The 20,100-nt window shown below is 39.3% G+C and overlaps 2 protein-coding genes across 3 annotated transcripts; both read left to right on the top strand.

The window, feature by feature from the left end:
* Positions 1-283: 283 nt before the first annotated feature.
* Positions 284-5,881, top strand: LOC139947089 (alpha-(1,3)-fucosyltransferase 7-like). 2 transcript variants are annotated; one of them, XM_071944925.1, is made up of 3 exons: positions 284-680; positions 2,674-2,746; positions 4,312-5,881. In XM_071944925.1, exons 2-3 carry the CDS (start codon positions 2,735-2,737, stop codon positions 5,674-5,676), a joined length of 1,377 nt encoding a protein of 458 aa, XP_071801026.1. In that variant the 5' UTR covers positions 284-680; positions 2,674-2,734; the 3' UTR covers positions 5,677-5,881. The 2 variants fall into 2 exon arrangements, with proteins under 2 accessions (XP_071801026.1, XP_071801028.1); XM_071944927.1 differs by lacking the exon at positions 2,674-2,746.
* A 1,537-nt stretch (positions 5,882-7,418) lies between these two features.
* Positions 7,419-17,117, top strand: LOC139947513 (nucleoporin Nup43-like). Its single transcript, XM_071945442.1, has 8 exons — positions 7,419-7,654; positions 8,268-8,441; positions 9,438-9,515; positions 11,696-11,858; positions 12,427-12,562; positions 13,326-13,477; positions 14,285-14,407; positions 16,439-17,117. The coding sequence occupies exons 1-8, from the start codon at positions 7,535-7,537 to the stop codon at positions 16,657-16,659; spliced, it is 1,167 nt and encodes a 388-aa protein (XP_071801543.1). The 5' UTR covers positions 7,419-7,534; the 3' UTR covers positions 16,660-17,117.
* The last annotated feature ends 2,983 nt before the right edge of the window (positions 17,118-20,100 follow it).

The following is a 20,100-nucleotide window of genomic DNA, read 5'->3' as shown; positions in this document are numbered from 1 at the left end:
CTGCTTATCCATACAACAAACGTTTTTACCAAGATGATCAAATATTTAACAAAACGCTGACGATGTCAGGTGCTGTCGCAGTCACGGCCCAGTGCACCTTTGACTCTATTATCCGTTATGGAGGAAGGAATTTCAGTCACGGATATATTCTTTGCAAATTCCTCCGTGCTCTGTCCGTGTCCCCATATTGACCCACCCATGGCAGTATTACGTAACAGGTACTATTGTGTCGTAATGGTCGCAACATAGTCACAATAACCACAATTGCGTTGCAAGTGTCGTAAATGCACATTCAGAAGATGATGGAAGCACCACTTTAGTCCTGAACTCTTATTTTCAATGTTGGTTTTTATTTCAATATAATTATCAGTCGCTGTGCTGTTTGTTGGCAGTAGTGAATCATTCAAAAGAAGGCACGCAAGAAAACCACGCGCGTGGTTTTGAACCGATGATGGAGCAAAAGAGAAGTTATCACCAGCGGTTGCAATTAATAAGAACTCCATTAAGAAACACATGTCTTGTGTAGTAAGATTGATCCAGTATCCGGACAGCAGTCTGCGTTTTGCAGCCCTATTTTGATTCGTTTATAAGTAGGCCTACTACTTCACAATCATTACCACGGATACAAACGGAATGATCCCAACTTCACTACACGAGTCGCAAGCTGACCAAAGAATCAGGTAAGATCATGACACACGAGAAGTGTTGAATTATTCTTGCTGTAAACTAATAAATTAATAGTGTGTCAGGGGGAAAAGTTTCCGTATGGCGCCACCACTTTTTCCATTGATATGAAATAATAATAGTATCTAATTTACCTCATTTATATATCCTTTTTTGTATAAATGAGTGAAAAAGTGGTGGCGCCATACGGAAAGTTATCCAATAACATATTTTGGGAAACGGCGCCCTTTGATTAAAATGAAGGTTTTTTTGTTTTTTTTAAAGAAGTAATGTTCTCAATCAAATATTAAAACACCCCGGGCCTCTGTTTCTACCTCCATGGTGTGAGGACGTTTCATAAAGGCATCTGAAAGCACACAAATTAATTTTGTGCAAGGGTGTTTTTTGTTTAATTATTCTCTCGCTAATCTCACAACTTCGATGACCAATTTGAGTCCAATGCATTATGTTGGGATATACACCAAGTGCTTGAAGAATACTAGTATTTTACATCACAACAAAGGTGTCCAGGGGTGGATTTCACAAAGGTAGTCCTAACTTAGGACTATTCCTATGCAATGCCAAATAAGGGCCAGTCCTAAGTTAGGATGAGTTACTGGTCCTAACTTAGGACCAGTCCTATCTCTTAGCATTGCTTAGGACTAGTCCTAAAGTAGGACTACTGAAATCGACCCCAGGAGTGGACTGGTCTTAGTTAAGACTGGTCTTATCCCGAGTTAGGACATGTTACTCGTCCTAACTTGGGACTATCCATGCAATTTGCATATCTCCTAGGACTAGTCCTAAGTTAGGACTAGTCCTAACTCTTTGTGTAATCGACCCCAGTGCCTTTTAACCCCCCGTTGCTTATTTTTTTACCCGTCTCATGGATGTTTATGTTTAAAAAGCGGGGTCTGAACAATGCAGGTAACGCGAGGTGCAATTTTACTAAATATTGATGTCTTGGTTTTGTTCCGGAATTTGTTAAATTATTTTGTTTTACTTAAACTATTGGTATCAGCCCTATTGCTTTTGGAAGGGATCTGGATATGGATATTATACTCCGATAAAAACGGATACCCGCATCGCATCAGAGTCTGTAGGCCTACGTAATGTTAAACATTCCGTTTTTGGTTTGAGGAAAAGGGATACCGCTACATAAGGCCAAGTTAATAAATTCCTGTTGATCGTCTGGGTTTTTGACAAAAGAGGAGGATGTGGCCCTTTTGCTTTGTTTTTCTTCATCTTTCAAAGGTGACCGCCAAGCCTTTTAATTCTAACTGGGCACAATTAATTTAGTAAAGTCACCAGTTTCTTTATGTATATAGTTACAGGTTTAAAAACAAGATTGGTAATGAGAGACTGTCACAGGTTGACTAATGGAAGCTGTTGGAAAAAGTCATTTTGTATATTTGTGGTACATTAAAGTTAAGGGCCATGATTTGCTGTTGTTAGTGCTAAGGCAAGCTGCTTCTGTGTAATTGCTGGGGGCAAGCGCTACTAGCTACTGTGCAGCGCTACCGCTACTTTGTTGTAAATAGTTGTAAAGTTTGGACAGGTGGACAAGTGCTACTTGTTAGGGTCGGTCCTGTGTTTCCTTGGGGCGTTGGCTCTCAGGAATGTTTGGAGATTTTCACTGGTATGCTTGAGTGTAAATAGTTGTTCTTGTACTTTACTTTAGAGTACCACAAAATATACAACATGACTATTTTCAACAGCTTCCATTAGTAAGTCAACCTGTGACACAGAAAGTGTGTCTTTTTGAAGAAAGAAAATGTAAAATAGAAAGAAGAAGAAATAAGGATGCGGCCTCAAAAAAGGGATCGATGATGGAGTTATTTTGGCCTACAATTCTTCACTCAAATCTTTATCTTTCTTCATTGAAAAGGCGATCAAAATACTGATACAATTCAACAATTTGTACGATATTCCTTTATTCTGTTCGTAAGTGAATGATTCTGCCGATGCTAACATCATTTTTTTTTTCGTTGTGTGTTTTATTTGAAACAGATTATTTCGTGTTTGAAGTTATTGTGACTTATGAGCTAGGCTGCTTTACAAAAAACAAACGATGGCCGGATTGGTAAGTGCATAATTTGTATAAGAATGGAAATTCACGCCATTGAAGATGTTTCGTTGGCGCACGGTTAGAATTACAGGCCTTTATAATAGGCGAGCAATCACGAGGCTTGAACGTCACAAACTGGTGTTAGCATCTGTGAGAGTACCATTTTTCACGTTCGGTACATACGTGCAGACGTTAAATCGTGAGCATGAAATAAACCATACGTGGTGACGTTACCTATAGAAACCATTTCTGATGCTCACGTTCGTTCACGTTCACGTATCAGTAAGGTTTAGCTGTACGTTTGCGATCGTGTTGTTTCTAGTCGACGCCACCATTTTGGTCTTATTTCATACTCAAATTGGCAAATTAAACAAACTCACACATTACCAAGAGGAATCCTACCTCGATTGAGTGTAAGGACGTATAAAATATCTGTTTGTTGGTGATTTTGTTTCTTCTTTCTTTGACCAAGTTGTACTATTCTTTTTTACTTACGCATATAGTGCCGCTGCTATTGTATTGAGCAAACTTTTACATCTTGAAGCTAGAATGTGTAAAAAAACACAAAGAAAAACACGTCAATGGTGCGAAAAGTGATAACGTCACAGCCACTGAAAATATAGTCAAGTGCGCTAACCGATACGCCAACGAAACCTATCAGGGTCGTGGTTGTTTAAAGGCAGTGGACACTATTGGTAATATTGTCAAAGACTAGGTGTAACTCAACGTATGCATAAAATAACAAACCTGTGAAAATTTGAGCTCAATCGGTCATCGAACTTGCGAGATAATATTATGAAAGAAAAAACACCCTTGTCACACGAAGTTGTGTGCGTTTAGATGGTTGATTTCGAGACCTAAACCTGAGGTCTCGAAATCAAATTCGTGGACAATTTCTTCTTTCTCGAAAACTATGGCACTTCAGAGGGAGCCGTTTCTCACAATGTTTTATACCATCAACCTCTCCCCATTACTTGTCGCCAAGAAAGGTTTTATGCTGATAAATATTTTAAAGAATTACCAATAGTGTCCACTGCCATTAATTGGACACTATTGGTAATTTCCTCAAAATAGTTGTTGCCATAAAAACTTACTTGGTTGCGAACAATGTAGGGAGCTGTTCATAGTATAAAACATTGTGTGAAACGGCTCCGTCTGGAGTCACGCAGTTCTTGAGAAAGAAGTAATTTCTCATCACTAACATATTAATTAAAGACTATGGCTGAAGCTGAGATGCCTTTTTGTTATGCGCCTGAAAGCAGACGACAAAGTAATGCAACGATGGTGTATTTTCTTCTACAATTCTCTTGCAAATTCGATGACAAATTCAGCCCAATTTTTCACAGGTTTGTTGTTTGATGCATAATGTTGGGATACATCATGTGAGAATACTGGTCTTTGACAATATTTTATACAAGTGGGATTTTCACTACGGAAAAAGTTGGCCTAGTTTTTGCAATTCACACATGAGTTTTGTTTCTCTTCATTTTGTGTTCCACTGGTCTTTACCCTCAATTTATACTCTAAAAATGTTGACTCGCATGTAATTTCTCTAAATACCCTTCCAATCCATTTTCTAGAAAGAAGCATTCTTGTTCATCGCTGTTGTCGCCTTTTCAGTGCAAGGGTATTACATATGGAGCATCTCCCCAGAATTAAGACGTGGGATCTACTTTCACGACAAACGGGATGTATCAAAAACTCGAATCATGGCGAACACCATTAGCCATAACGTTATAGGGCATACCAACCTTAACCACACTGATAAAGGCATGCCAGTTGTTCTTCACGACAGCAGGGTGTTTAGTGCAGACAAGTCTAGAACGGATAAAGTCGAAACTTTACCGTCCAAAGCGTCACGAGAGGGCCAGTGTCATTACAAGGTGCAGATTTACGACAAGAAAGGGAAAGCTAGAAAAGCGCCTGTTCTCCAGAGTATAGTTCAACAGTTATCGGATGATCCAGTCAAGAGTAGCTACGTGATGGAGTGCGGCAACAAATGCCAAATGGAGTTAACTATTGCCGATGACTCCAACAAATTTACCGGTATGGACGCAGTTGTCTTTCACTTCGTCAAGTCGCTCATTCCGAGGCCCCAGCCACCGGTAAGCATGAACCCCAACCAAACATGGGTCTATTTCTCATGGGAGTCGCCGCGTTCAAATGCCGGCGAGGCTGTCGGTACGGCACGGCTCCCCGTCCAGGCAACTTGGACGTACCACCGGAGCTCTGAGATCGTCACACCGTATGGGTTATACAGACGAGGAGTGCCCATGGCTACCCAGACGAAAACACCTGAAGAATGGGTTAAAGGGAAGAAGAGATTGGTCGCGTGGATGGCTAGCAACTGTGCAGGCACTTTCTGGCCAAGGACCGCCTTCGTGAAAGAGCTTCAAAAATATATTCCGGTGGACACATACGGGGCGTGTGGTACACTGAAATGCAAACCAAGCTGGTCAACAAAATGTACGGTGGACTTGATGCGCCAATACAAATTCTACTTGTCATTAGAAAATGCCGAATGTGGCGATTACATCACCGAGAAACTTTGGAATAAACCATTAACGCAGGGGGTAGTTCCAATCGTCTATGGTCCTCCGAGGAAAGTATATGAAGACTTAGCCCCTCCGAACTCCTTCATTTACATTGGTGACTATAAAAATATGCAGGAATTAGCGGATCACTTGAAACTGTTGGACTCGAATCCTAAACTGTATGCTAAATATTTCGAATGGCAGTATCAGGGTAGTATAGAAGTCCCAAAGAAAATGCACGAGTCCTATAAACCAAGTCTTTTCTGTAATTTGATACCAGTCATAGAGAAAGTGAGACGAGGTGAGTTGAAAAGAGTGCCAGTCAGAAATAGTGCATTTGCCCAGGCTTGTAGGAAACCAGATAAGACTAAAGTTTCTGCGTTCGGGTTGGGAAAATGGAATCCATGGTAAGATTGTCTTCGTCGACACAAACACACCTTGACATGAATTCATGAGCAAAAACATTTAGTTAATTACTCGTTCAGTTCGCAGCAAAAAACAGCTGAAACTTTTTAAGTTCTATTCTCAGACAGGCCCGATTGAAACGGTCTATGACCCTTTAGGAAGTATGAAAAAGTAGGCCCCTATACATGGCTTAAAACACATCAGTGAAAGGAACACCCCCCCCCCCCCCCCCAAAAAAAAAAAAAAAAAAAAAAAAACTTATTCAAAATAATGTGATAACATCGCCTAGAGCAGAAACTCCCGTAATCTAACACTATTGTTACCTAGGCCTAAGACCTTTCTCAACATCAAACGGAAACCATTTTGTGAAAAGACCTGGTTATTCTGAAAGTAAACTGGATTATTTTTAGCATTTTTGTTTAAAAAAACAAAACAAGTGTATTGTTGAAAAGAAATAAATGAAAGCAAGATTTTGTTTTGTATTGCTCAAAGTTTAGAACGTATCAAATTTTTGTTTTCATTTTCAAAACTATTAGTCAATGAATTTGAATGTGCCTGAATGTTAGTTTGGAAAGGGTGATGGTGATAGCTCAATCGAGGTTTCGCCAGCTTCAAAGCCGAGCATGTTTGATGCTTTGTGGTTTTTACATAACTAGTGATTTCATTTGATACAGTGATTCATCATCTCGCAACTTCGACGCCCAAATGTGCTCAAATTTTCACAGGTTTGTTATTTTATGCATAATGTTTAGATACACCAAGTGAGAAGACTGGTATTTGACAATTACCAATAGTGTCTACTGTATTTAATTCGATAAACATGTAGTGATGTAAAATGTTCACACAGATATGGAAAGCTAAACATTTCGGCGGTCGTCTGCATGCAGTGTATACTTGCACTGTTATGGTGGTTTTATATTCGTATGATTTGATGTGAAATGGATCGGTGAAAGGTGATCATGGACGGGGAATGACTTGGGTTCACTGCAGATCTCTGTTGCACACTACAGCCGCCATCTTAGAGTTAAACCGATGATGAATAATAGGCGACACGAATGGTTTGATAAGAAAAATAGCGGTTCCTCCTTATTAAAGGGAATTTATTTAGCGTAGTGCACCCTGTGGGTCAACAATAAGCATAACAAATCTCTTGCCATGGAATTTTTGACTGCCCACACTAAAATAGGCAACATCAATCAACAATGTATCACAATTCCTGGGGGTCTTGCTTCAAGTTTTGGGGAGATTTTATAAATTTAGGCTTTAACGTTGGTAATGACTTGGCTTATGGACTACTCCTAGAACTATCTCGGTTTCGTCCGGCTATCGTTTCCCGTAACGGAGACGATAGCCGGACGAAACCGAAATAGTTCTAGGAGTAGCTTAGGACTAGACTGTGAGGAATGGCTCGTTGAAATTGGCAGCAAGTCGGTTTGGGAAAAATAATCGGGCCCGTTTTTTTTGTGTTTTTTTTTCAAAACGGCTGACCAAAATAAAAATTAGTGCTCTGAAAAAAAAAATAGATCTGTGTGGTTTTTAAGAGGCTGGGTGACTTTAAATTTTGGTACAACTATAAATTATTGTCAATATCATTTTGATACAATTTACTCTGGGAGTTTTGTGCACCCACAGACGACATAAGGAACTTATGTTTGTGTGTGCATCCCAGGCCCTTTTCGAAACCACGGTTTCGGCTTTGCATTCGGCTTCAGTCGGGATCGGAAGCTAGCCTGAACCTGGAGCCAAAGCCGTGGTTTCGAAATGGGCTGCACTGTAGAAGAGGAACAGCGCCACCAAGAGATGCCAAACGTACCTGCTAGCTCCGCGCCGTAATTCGCCAGTTTCGTAATTTCTTACTCGAAAGATGGCAAATATTTCAGTAAAATTCGTGTCTCAAAAAGTGAACAAAGTACGCTGGCAACCAGGTGATTTGCAGGGGCTACATCCGTCGAATGTTTTTGTTACAGGAAGCTGGGATAATGATGTGAGTAATCGTTCTTTGTATTATAGGCTGAATGGCCTACCCATTTTGTAACTTAATCTAATTCGTGAGAATATCTTTTCTCTTTTTACTGGTTTAAAAAATGTATGTACCGGTCAATCAACACTTTTTTTTGCGCAACTTTAACACTACACCGTTTCAGAGCTTTAAAAGAAATTCGCAAATGGACGGACAAATCTACTCACAATCACATTTTCATTTTATTTTTCTTTTAAAATGAAATTTTAGGATAATTATTTTGGATAATTTTCCGAATGGCGCCACCACTTTTTCACTCATTTTTACACAAAGGGATAGCTCATTGAGGTAAATTAGATACTATATTATTTCATATCAAATGAAAAAGTGGTGGCGCCATACGGATGGAAGTTTTTCCAATTATTACTAATATTATTATATTTATATTATTAGGCCTTTTTTTTATTTAAAATAATAAAATACAAATGAAAATTGAAATAGTTTATTTTGAAAAGTCCTGGCGTGAAACAGAAACTTTTTGATTGATCATAAATATTTATGGTGCTAGTAGTAGTAGTACACTTGTTGCCTGTCATATCCCTTTTTCAAAACCATAAAACCGATTTTTCTACTGTAGGAAAATCAGATATGCCTGTGGCATTTGCCGAAAAGCACCGAGAAAGGAAAACATGTCTTAAATGGCGATGGGATCTCATCCTTCGCCAACGGCCATGTGGATTTGGATTGGGTGGACAAGGAACCTCAACTTGTTTGTCAAGAAAACCATAAAGGAGACGTCACTGATTTAAAAGTAAGTCTTACATTTCTCAGGGTAGAGAACTTTTAGACTTTTTTTATTTGTCCCCGAGTTCAAACTTAAGTTGCATACAGGCCGGATACTTCAAGGAGCCAGTGAAGGCGATTGCCTGAATGTCCCAGGGCACTGCCTTGGTGCCCTTGAAAAATACTCCAGTAGAAATTTACAACTCCCTCAGAGGGTGCCCTTTACCAAGGAGACAATGCATTGGTGCCCTTGCCCTTTCAACAAATCAAAGCATACAGGCCTGAGCATAATTACAAAAAGAATTGTGGTTATTTTCTTCATATAAACTAATATCTTGGATTTTTAGCCAACTGTCATTAATAAAGAGCACTGTTCTAAAGAGGTTCTTCATAAAGAATACAAATACATCTTATTTCTCCTTTGTGTTTCTTTGTTTCGCTGTCCCCATAACGTTCTTGTAGACATGTTCTGGTGTAATCCTACTACGGAACAAATAACATTGAGAAACCTAAAACCTGAGTAGTGCTTTCTCCTTCCTGTTTAAAGACACTGGACACCTTTGGTAATTGTCAAAGACAAGTATTCTCACTTGGTGTATCCCAACATAATATGCATAAAAAATAACAAACCTGTGAAAATTTGGGCTCAATTGGTCATTGAATTTGCAAGAGAACAGTGAAAAAAAACTTGTTGCATTACTTTGTGTGCTTTCAGATGCATACTAAAAGTCTTTAGCTGAAGTCTTTTAATATTTGAGTGAGAAACTACCTCTTTCTCAAAATTTATGCTACTTAAGAGGGAGCCGTTTCTCACAATGTTTTATACCATCAACAGCTCTCCTATTTTTTGATCGTTACCAAATAAGGTTTTATGCTAACAATTATTTTGAGTAATTACCAATAGTGTCCAGTGCCTACCAAAACATGTCTGCTGTGGGCAGCACTCTCTCACATACACTTAATACCCTAACAGAAAAACATTTAAAATAATGCAAAAATTATTTTGTTGATATTCTGTTTGCAGTTTGTGAACTCAGAGACACTTCTAGCTTCATCGTCAGCCGGGACAGTCCAGGCTTACAAGTTAATGCACGGAGCTCAGGTATGTCTGAACAGAAGGCTAATATGCAGTGCGTAGCCATGGCGGGCGGTGCTTGAGGCCTGCTCAGGATTCACACGCTTTGCCCAGCACTCTGAGCAAAATACATTGTGTCGCCCGGCACAGAATTACAAAGAAAAACAAGTTTCCAGTTTCATATAGCACTGAAAAAATCATGCTTAGCAGAAAAAGTTGTGAAGTTTGCAGTCATCATGCAAAGAGTCAAACTTGTCATTGTTTGTAAAAATTCAAGCCAACAATGTTATAAACCAGAACCAAAATTAAAATAGTGTTAGAAGCTGGACCTCAACTCAGTCCATTAACAGCGATCGGCCCCCAACCTGGTCATTACCACACAGTAAAGACCTGCTCCTCGTACTGTTGTGAGTCTTGGCCTAGCGGTTAAGAGCAACGGATTCTAGCTCTGGTGTTTCTGATCAGCCTAGTGTGGGTTGGAGTTCCAGTCTAGACACTTGTGTCCTTAAGCAAGGCACTTTACTATGATGCTTCGTCTTTCGGTTGGAAGGCAAAGCCGTTTTTCCGTGTGTTGTGTAGTTACGCGCGTAAAAGAACCCATTGCACTAATCAAAAAGAGAAGCGGTTTTCCCCAGTGTTCCTTGTTTGATTGGCTGCATATTGCGCCAGAGCATCTTGTGAACCATTACATGGTGCTATCACGCCTTGAACTTTGTGCTTGAAAGGGCACAGCAATTTTCCTCCATGTAAATTTGTATTAAAACCTTGCAAAGGGCACCACAGCAAAAGCACAGGGCATCACAGCCATTGCTTTGGTAGATGTGGGGTTAATTCAATGCTTGTGCTATTTAAAAAGGAGTAGGTAGCATACTTCAAACGTAGCCCCACAGTACCTTGCAGATAAATACTGAACATTGAAGCGCCTTGAGCATCACTGAGTGACGGATTATGAGCGCTATATAAGAAGCCACTTTTCACTGAGTGACAGATATGAGCGCTATAAAAGAAGCCACTTTTCACTGAGTGACAGATATGAGCGCTATATAAGAAGCCACTTTTCACTGAGTGACAGATATGAGCGCTATAAAAAAAGCCACTTTTCACTGAGTGACAGATATGAGCGCTATAAAAGAAGCCACTTTTCACTGAGTGACAGATATGAGCGCTATATAAGAAGCCACTTTTCACTGAGTGACAGATATGAGCGCTATAAAAGAAGCCACTTTTCACTGAGTGACAGATATGAGCGCTATAAAAGAAGCCACTTTTCACTGAGTGACAGATATGAGCGCTATATAAGAAGCCACTTTTCACTGAGTGACAGATATGAGCACTATAAAAGAAGCCACTTTTCACTGAGTGACAGATATGAGCGCTATATAAGAAGCCACTTTTCACTGAGTGACAGATATGAGCGCTATATAAGAAGCCACTTTTCACTGAGTGACAGATATGAGTGCTATAAAAGAAGCCACTTTTCACTGAGTGACAGATATGAGCGCTATAAAAGAAGCCACTTTTCACTGAGTGACAGATATGAGCGCTATATAAGAAGCCACTTTTCACTGAGTGACAGATATGAGCGCTATAAAAGAAGCCACTTTTCACTGAGTGACAGATATGAGCGCTATAAAAGAAGCCACTTTTCACTGAGTGACAGATATGAGCGCTATATAAGAAGCCACTTTTCACTGAGTGACAGATATGAGCGCTATAAAAGAAGCCACTTTTCACTGAGTGACAGGTATGAGCGCTATAAAAGAAGCCACTTTTCACTGAGTGACAGATATGAGCGCTATATAAGAAGCCACTTTTCACTGAGTGACAGATATGAGCGCTATAAAAGAAGCCACTTTTCACTGAGTGACAGATATGAGCGCTATATAAGAAGCCACTTTTCACTGAGTGACAGATATGAGCGCTATAAAAGAAGCCACTTTTCACTGAGTGACAGATATGAGCGCTATAAAAGAAGCCACTTTTCACTGAGTGACAGATATGAGCGCTATAAAAGAAGCCACTTTTCACTGAGTGACAGATATGAGCGCTATATAAGAAGCCACTTTTCACTGAGTGACAGATATGAGCGCTATATAAGAAGCCACTTTTCACTGAGTGACAGATATGAGCGCTATATAAGAAGCCACTATTATTTGCCTAACTTCTGTTATTACAACACTGTAATCTCTGTTTTTCTTTCTGACCAGAAACTACACAGTATTCAACAGTGGCAAGACCTGCACAGACTTCAGACAAGGTCTTGTCCGTGTACATGCATGGCAGTTAGCGGCACAGATATAACCACCGCCGGGGAGGATGGAAGATTAAATGTACTCAGATTGGATCACAAACATCCCATCAGAACTATAGGTACATATTCTGACTGCTTCAAATGATATACAAATAGTTGATGCGTTTCACAGGAATCGAGGTCTACACTGGAACACAGGCACGAGGCCTGTGATTTTGGTGCTGGGCCTGTCAACTCATGATTGTGTTTTTCCATTAAACAGTAAAACCACTTTGTAATATTATTCTAAAACAAAACAAAACAAGTGGTGTTAAAATGTTGACTTTGAGTGCGGTAAACACCCTGTTAATTCTATTCAGTAATAAAGTGTGTGAACCCATAAAGACAAAGCAGATAAATCTTCTCTTTAAAGACACAGGACACTATTGGTAATTGTCAAAGACCAGTCTCCTCACTTGGTGTATCTCAACATATGCATAAAATAACAAACCTGTGAAAATTTGAGCTCAATTGGTCATCGAAGTTGCGAGATAACTATAAAAGAAACAGACCAGAAATGTTTTGTTTGTTACGGCCTTCCCAAAACTCTGTACAGTAGGTTTTTGGGTTTCGCCCACCAGGAGCCTGGCTGGTGGAGCAGAATGCAGTACCTTCCCAACTTATATGTAAAGTTTGTTTGATCGACAGATGAGGCCGACAGTAGTACCATTAATGCTCTAACCTACCTGAAATCTCATCAAGTCATTTCTGTTAACTCGACCGGTCAGATGAAGATATGGGATCTAAGGCAGCCTGGCTCACAACCAACAAGGGTCTTCCTTCTGTAAGTATGGACAACTTCAAAGGCAAAGCAGCTGATTTCAACAAACGCTAGGATTAATCCTATCTTGAGTTAGGACAAGTAACTCGTCCTAACTTCATCACCATCATCAATCAAATTAGGATTGGTTCAATGCGTCTATGAAAACAGAACTTAACTCATCCTAACTCATGAGATTAATCCTAAGTTAGGAAGAGTTTGGTGAAATTGGCGGCTGGACAGGTTTAGGAATTACTCAAATAATATATTAGCATACAAATTTACTTGGTAACGAGCAACAGAGAGCTGTTGATAGTATAAAACATTGTAAGAAACAACTCCCTCTTGAAATCAGCTGTTGTGTTTGTTACCTGTTCAGTTACAGTTTTCACTTATATGATGTCGTTTCAGGGCGAAATATTTCACTGAACATTTCTTCTTGTTTTCATTTTCATCCTGTTATTTGCGCTAATTGTGCTATTCCTGGTATTGTAACAAAATGGTTATTTTCCAAGTCCATGCATACATCATGACATTTTGTATATTTCCCACTAGCCAAAATATCTATAGATTCCACTCACTGGTGTAACTCCAATTGGCCATTAAGGTAATTGTAATGTAAACATATTGTGAGAATTTTCCCCCAGACAGGGATCCATTGCCACAGGCTATTTAGGGTTTCCAGTGTATCAAATTCTCAAACTTGGGTTGGCCCCCAAGTGATGGTTTAGTGAATAATTTTATATATTATAGGACGTCCTTTCCTTTGGTTTTGTCTAATTTTAAGAACTGGTGAGAAGACTGCCCTTCACTGCATCGACCGGCATCCAACCCAAGCGCATCTTGTCGCTGCCGGAAGCCAAGACAGTGTTCTCAACTTCTGGGATTTGAGGCAAGAAAAATTCCCGGTCACGCTCTTCGACGGTCACAAAGGACCAAGTAAGTCGCTGCATCACTTTTTGCTGTGGAAAAGTTAAATTCTGTTCATAACGCTGGGAATAAAGGGTTTGGTTAAAGGGATAAAGGGATGCCCAACATCAAACCAGTCACTGATTGCTTTACAATATTAAAGACAGTGGACACTATTGGTAATTACTCAAAATAATAATCAACATAAAACCTTTCTTTATTACGAGTAATGGGGAGATGTTGATGGTATAAAACATTGTGAGAAACGGCTCCCTCTGAAGTGACGTAGTTTTGGAGAATGAAGTAATTTTCCAGGAATTTTATTTTGAGACCTCAAGTTTAGAATTTGAGGTCTCGAAGTCAGAAGCATCAGAAAGCACACAACTTTGTTTGACATGGGTGTTTTTTCTTTCATTATTATCTCGCAACTTCAACGACCGATTGAGGTCAAATTTCCACAGGTTTGTTATTTTATGCATATGTGGAGGTACACCAACTGTGAAGACTAGTCTTTGACAATTACCAATAGTGTCCACTGTCTTTAAAAAGAGTCAAAAGTAACGGTACCGTGTCCCTTTAAGAACTAGTAGATCTTGGGGGGAGAGGGCCTTTGTTGCAGCAGCCTCTCGTCTCTGGAACTCTTTACCACCCTCCATTAGGTCATGCAGCAGCATTTCAGAGACAGCTAAAAACACATCTGATGAGAATAGCTTCAATTTAGTTCCTTAAGTTGTATTTTTCCATTATCATGACTTTTTGTTTGGCGCCTTGAGCATTTATAATTGATATGTGCCTTCTATAAATGTACATTTATACTATTATTATTTTTCCTTTCAGTTTGGGAGGTGAAGTTTCACCCAACCTACTCCGACCACCTGTTTACATGTTCAGAGGATGGTTCTGTCTTTCACTGGAATGGGTCTGGTTCTCCACTGGGCTCACAACATGCAACTGGAACAGGTAAATGGGGCTAAAAACAGTTGTTATCCCCTGAGTAAATAGACATTTTGTAAATACGTTTGTATGTATTAAAGGCAGTGGACACTTTTGGTAATTACTCAAAATTAGAGAAATAAAGAGCTGTTGATAGTGTTAAACATTGTGAGCAACGGCTCCCTCTGAAGTAACATAGTTTTTTGGGGTAAAGTAATTTTCCACGAATTTGATTTTGAGACCTCATAGTTAGATTTTGAGGTCCCGAAATCAAGCATCTGAAAGCACACAACTTTGAGTGACAAGGATGTTTTTTTCTTTCATTATTATCTCGTAACTTCGACTACCAATTGAGCTCAAATTTTCACAGGTTTTTATTTTATGCATATGTTGAGATAACCAAGTGAGACGACTGGTCTTTGACAATTACCAATAGTGTCCAGTGTCGTTAAAGGTAGAGGGTCATTCCGTGTCAAATCACCCAAAAAAAAGACAATTTTAAACCCTACCCTCTTTAAATTTGCTCAAATTTTTTTTATGGGGTAATAATGGCTCAACAAGCTCAAATTTCAGTTATCAGCTCTATCCGATAAACGGTTTTCGTGCTACGGCATGCACTTTCTCGTTGATTTCGGTCAAAATGCGCCTGACCTCTGACATTCAAACAACCATAAATCGGTAACCATTGGGTCAGATTTGGAAAGCTTACACAATTTCCTTTTCAAAGACACCAATTTCAACCAATTTGACCCAAAAATTACTGATTTATGGTCATTTGAATGTCAGAGGTCAGGCGCATTTTGACCGAAATCAACGAGAAAGAGCATGTCGTAGCGCGAAAACCGTTTATCGGATAGAGCTGAAAATTGAAATTTGAGCTTGTTGAGCCAATATTACCCCATAAAAAAATTTTGAGCAAATTTGAAGAGGGTAGGGTGTAACCCATTGGGTGATTTGACACGGAATGACCCTAGAGTCATACTTTGGTAATGACTTCCAAAAAAAACATTGTGTAATTTTTATCCTTGCCTAGAGCATGTTCGGGTGAGTGACTAGACTTGACTAGAAACTGTGACATGGCTCTTGAATTGACCATAGTAGACCATGCTCCAGTGCTTTGTTCGATAATAGTAAATCATCTCCCTGTGCTCTATGGTTTCTGGAATAGTCTAGTCAGTCTAGTCGCCAGCAGCCTCGCTACCATGGGCAGCGCGCCATATCTATACCTCTCGTCACTAACCCCTGGGGGGCATGTACTAGGAAACAACGCTGATTGGCTCAGGAAATTGGTTATGCATTAGATGTCAAGTGCATGGCGCGTAGTTTAAAGTTTTTTTAAATGTTGATCACGCCCGCGTTTTTTATGAGATGAACACGTTTAAAAGACGAAAGACTTAGAAAAGATTGAATAATGAATATGTACGTTCATTTATGGCTCGTATAAATGTGCTAGCATATAGCACATTTAAATTTGCCAGGGGTTATGATTGAGCAAGGCATGCTGGGAAAAAATGGCGCGGTGAGATCGATCACCCCTGGGAACGAGGTTGAGTCGCCGCCCAAACTTGCTTCGTCATGTTATTTATGGTAATGGTAGTAAGCATCCTGCAAAACTATTTTGTCTGATGTACTCTTGTTGATCAATCAAAGTATTTCCATCCATTTATTTGTTGTGGGATTTGAAGCCATAAGCCTTATGTGATGGCAGTACTTTACACGTAGCTATGAGAAGCAACAACAAACAAGGTCACGGTGACCCACCCACTTGGACTCGGGTGTTTTGAGTGGCAATCGACCGACGAATTATTTTTAACGGGGAACATTGATAGCTGTGAAAAACTCCAGGCCTGTATGCTTCGTTTTTGAAAGGGCAAGGGCACCAATGCATTTTCTTTTTTGGTAAAGGGCACCTTATGAGGGAGTTTTACTGGGGCATTTTAAGGGCACCAGGACAATGACAAGGGGGCATGGAGGCAATCGTGAAGTATCAGACCTGCATCTCATTATTATCAACAATTCGACCATTGTTTGCAAATTGTTTTGTTTTATTTCCACCAGGTGATTCCATCTACCCAAGCTTGGGTCTTGGTGGACTCCCATCCAAGCCATCGGTCAGCTCTCCCACCAGTCCATGGCTGAACAACGATCAAGTCGACATCAGCCACGTCTTACCTTCCAACATCATGCCCGTCAATAGTATCGATGTCGAGGGCGACAAACTCGTTTGCGGTACAGACGGTGAAGCAGTATTTGTAGTGAATGGTCTAGGGCTTAGATGAAGAGGAGTACGTGTACATTGAAGGGTTGTATCCTGTGTTATAGCCATGGTGGGCAGTGCCCGGCTGGCCTGCCTAAAAAAATTCGCCCAGCAGTCTGAGCAAAGTATACTGTTCTGCCCAGCACAGATTTCTCCCAGATGGCACTTCTACAAGGATGGCCCCATTTCTAAACATAAATAAGTTATGTCTAGTCTAGTTGGTAAGACACTGCTCTAGATTTGCAACAGTCGTGTGTTTGAATCACACCTGAATAATATTGTGATTTGTTTTCACAAAGCCTTGGGAGAATACCAAGATGGCCGCACCATGATAAAGGTATATAGCTGTAGCCGCTGATTCGGACACGGCAGTAGCGTGTGTCACTTTCATGGCTGAATAATCAACGATTTCAATCTTGAGATTTTCAAGTATACAGCGCTAACACTAATCGGTGTATGTATACGGATAAAAAAAATAAATAATAATATTCTTTATTCCTGATGCAAATTTCCATCTATTAATAATTTTGTTGAAACACGCCCTTGGTGGATTAAATTGGATTTAGAGCCACCCACTAGAATTGGTCTAGCTAGAACACTGATTGTGTCCGTTTCCTCTTAAAGGATGTTTGCCCTTTAAGTTTTAAAGGCAGGGGAAACTTCTGGTAACTGTCAAACACCAGTATCCTCACTCGGTGTATCCCGAACATGTGCATAAAATAACAAACATGTGTATATTTAGGCTCAGTTGGTTGTCAAAGTTGCTAGAGAATAATGCTAGAAAGCTACATCCCTTTTTTGCATCGAAGGGTGTGCTTTTTGACTGCTCAGAAAGGCTCATGCCTGAAATTTTTCTCAGATTAATGAAGGAAAAAACACCTCTGTTGCACAACTTTGTGTGCTTTCAGATGCATAATAAAAGGCTTCAGCTGAATTTAAGCTGAAGTCTTTTATTATTCGAGTGAGAAATTACCTTTCTAAAAAACTATGTTAATTTATAGGGAGTCGTTTCTCACAATGTTGTATACCACCAACAGCTCTCCGTTGCTCATTACCAAGTAAGTTTTTATGCTAAATAGTAACAATTATTTTGAGTAATTGCCAATAGTGTCCAGTGCCTTTAAGGCGAGATGCAATGTTTGAAAAATTTGAACCCAGAGATATCTTTTTGCTGAGAGACAATGATATAATTATGCCACTGGCTTTTGGACATCAAAACTTTTCTTTAGAACTTTTGGTTTTGTCACAGGTTGAGGCCTAGATGTTTCCAGAGGCAATGCATGCTGGGACATGTCTTGGAATTTTGCATTAAAGGCATTGTAACCGTTTGGTAATTGTCAAAGATCAGTGTTCTCACTTGGTGTATCTGACAACATATGCATAAAAATAATAACTATGTGGAAATTTTGGCTCAACTTGTCATCAAAGTTGCAAGAAAAACCTTGAACCAAAGAACACCCTTGTTGCACAAATTTGTTTGCTTTTATATGCTTGACAAAGGCTTCAGGCCAGAAGTCTTTCTCAGATTCAAGTATTTTTGTGAAAAAGTTGCCCCTTTCTCAAAAACTACGTTACTTCAGAGGGAGTCGTTTCTCACAATGTTTTATACCATCAACAGGTCTTGGTTGCTCGTTACCAAGTAAATATTTATGTATATTTTGAGTATCTTTTTTTACCAAACGTTTCCAGTGTCTTTAAGGAACAGCATTCATGTCCTGTGACCAGTCAGGTGGATATGTGTCTATTCATGCGATGAATACCAGTATTGTTACGTGCATTCCACCATCTTGGGAAGAAATGTATATTTGTTATCACAACTTACATTGATTTTACTAGCTATTAGTTTAGGCGATTAAAACAAGGTTGCTGGCAGCGAAATAAACTAATTGCTTTTGTATGAAAACTGCAGTCTTATTTTTGTACTGGTATTGAACGTATGATTGTTCTTGCTTGTTTTTATCACATGTAGTTGGGGTCTTAATATTTTAACTAATATTTTTTTTGGAAAAAGACAATTTCAAAACACTGTTAAAGTGAAATGTTTTCTTCGAACGCAAAACAGTACTAAACGCACTGTGCATGTTTGCAGGGAATTGTTACAATAGACAATTATTACACGCACTGTGCAAAGGAGCTGCCATACTGAAAAAGCATTACCCATATATTTTTTGTGTGCTTTGTTTGACTCTTCAAAACCAACAGTGCATTGAATTTGTTTTGGTTTTAGCAGTGGAAGTAGACTTTTAAGGTGCTGTATAGAATCAAAAATAGGGATTATTCTATTGAAGTTTAAAGAAATGCGGAAAGCAATTAAGAAAGACCATGGAGGTAGAGTAAGACCTCCATGGGAAGACGAAAATCTAATTTAGTTTCACATTTTTAAAGTCAAAGGAAAGATTGTCTGGCACCATCGACAATTAATTTGACCTTGAAAAAACAAAGTACATGTACTTTGTAACAATGTAAACAAACCGTTATTGGGGTCACGGTATGTCGGCTTACATCAGTCCTTTTCGAAAACACGTCTTGGGCTTTGGCTGACGCTACCTCGTGCATTCAGAAGACACGCGCTTTCCTTACGGGGCTTCAATCTGGCGAACGGATCCCCATAGGCGGGTCCCCTCGAGCCCAAGCCGTGGTTTCGAAAAGGGCCACTAGCAAGAAAAGTGTCGACGGTCCGACCGTTAAAAATGCAGTAGGGCGCCCTCATTTGGACTTTCTTAAAAATAATGCACAGTAGCCAACTATTTGAACACGTGACGAAGAAACTATGTGAACAATGCATTTAGAGGGTTTGCGGGTGTCTACACGATGTCAATCAATCGAGCACCTGTATGTTTCAACGCAGGACATTCCTGACTAGAAATTCATTGACCCGCTTCCCGTTGGACAGTTAGGGAGAATTTAAAATTGGACTTGTGAAAAACCACTTGCTGATGCCGTGTGGTATTTGGCAGATCTCAGTTGAAGTGGTAGTAAAAAAATATAATAACAAGAATAATATAAATAATGCGCTTTGATTCATGTATACAATTTTAAATTTCTATGGGCGGAATATCAGAACAAATATGGATAATAACTTTTGTTATATCAGAAAAACTCTATGGTTTTAAATACAAATTCACTATATTTATGGTCTTAAACTTGTTTTGCATGTTTGTTTATATTAATTTAGCACTCGTTTGTGAAAACGTTTTGTTTTTCTGCAAATTTGCTAAAATTATTTAAAGAAATACACTGATTTATTTACAATGACAATATTATTGGGTATTGTTTTCTCTCTGATCTCTATTGCAATTCATATTGGCGACGTCACCACTTGCTTTAATTTGTACAAAATTAAATGGAACGTCTGCAAACAGTTTAAAACCCTGAAATAAGACAGGAACTTTATTCAAATTACATTTATTTTGGAAGGAAATTATTTGTGATGTTTTTCTGTGACGAGCAAGTGTTGATGCTG

The sequence above is a fragment of the Asterias amurensis genome, chromosome 14 (assembly GCF_032118995.1).
Source record: "Asterias amurensis chromosome 14, ASM3211899v1".
NCBI lineage: Eukaryota > Metazoa > Echinodermata > Asteroidea > Forcipulatida > Asteriidae > Asterias > Asterias amurensis.
The sequence above is the reverse complement of the archived record's forward strand: the minus strand, read 5'-3'. Positions and strand labels throughout refer to the sequence as shown.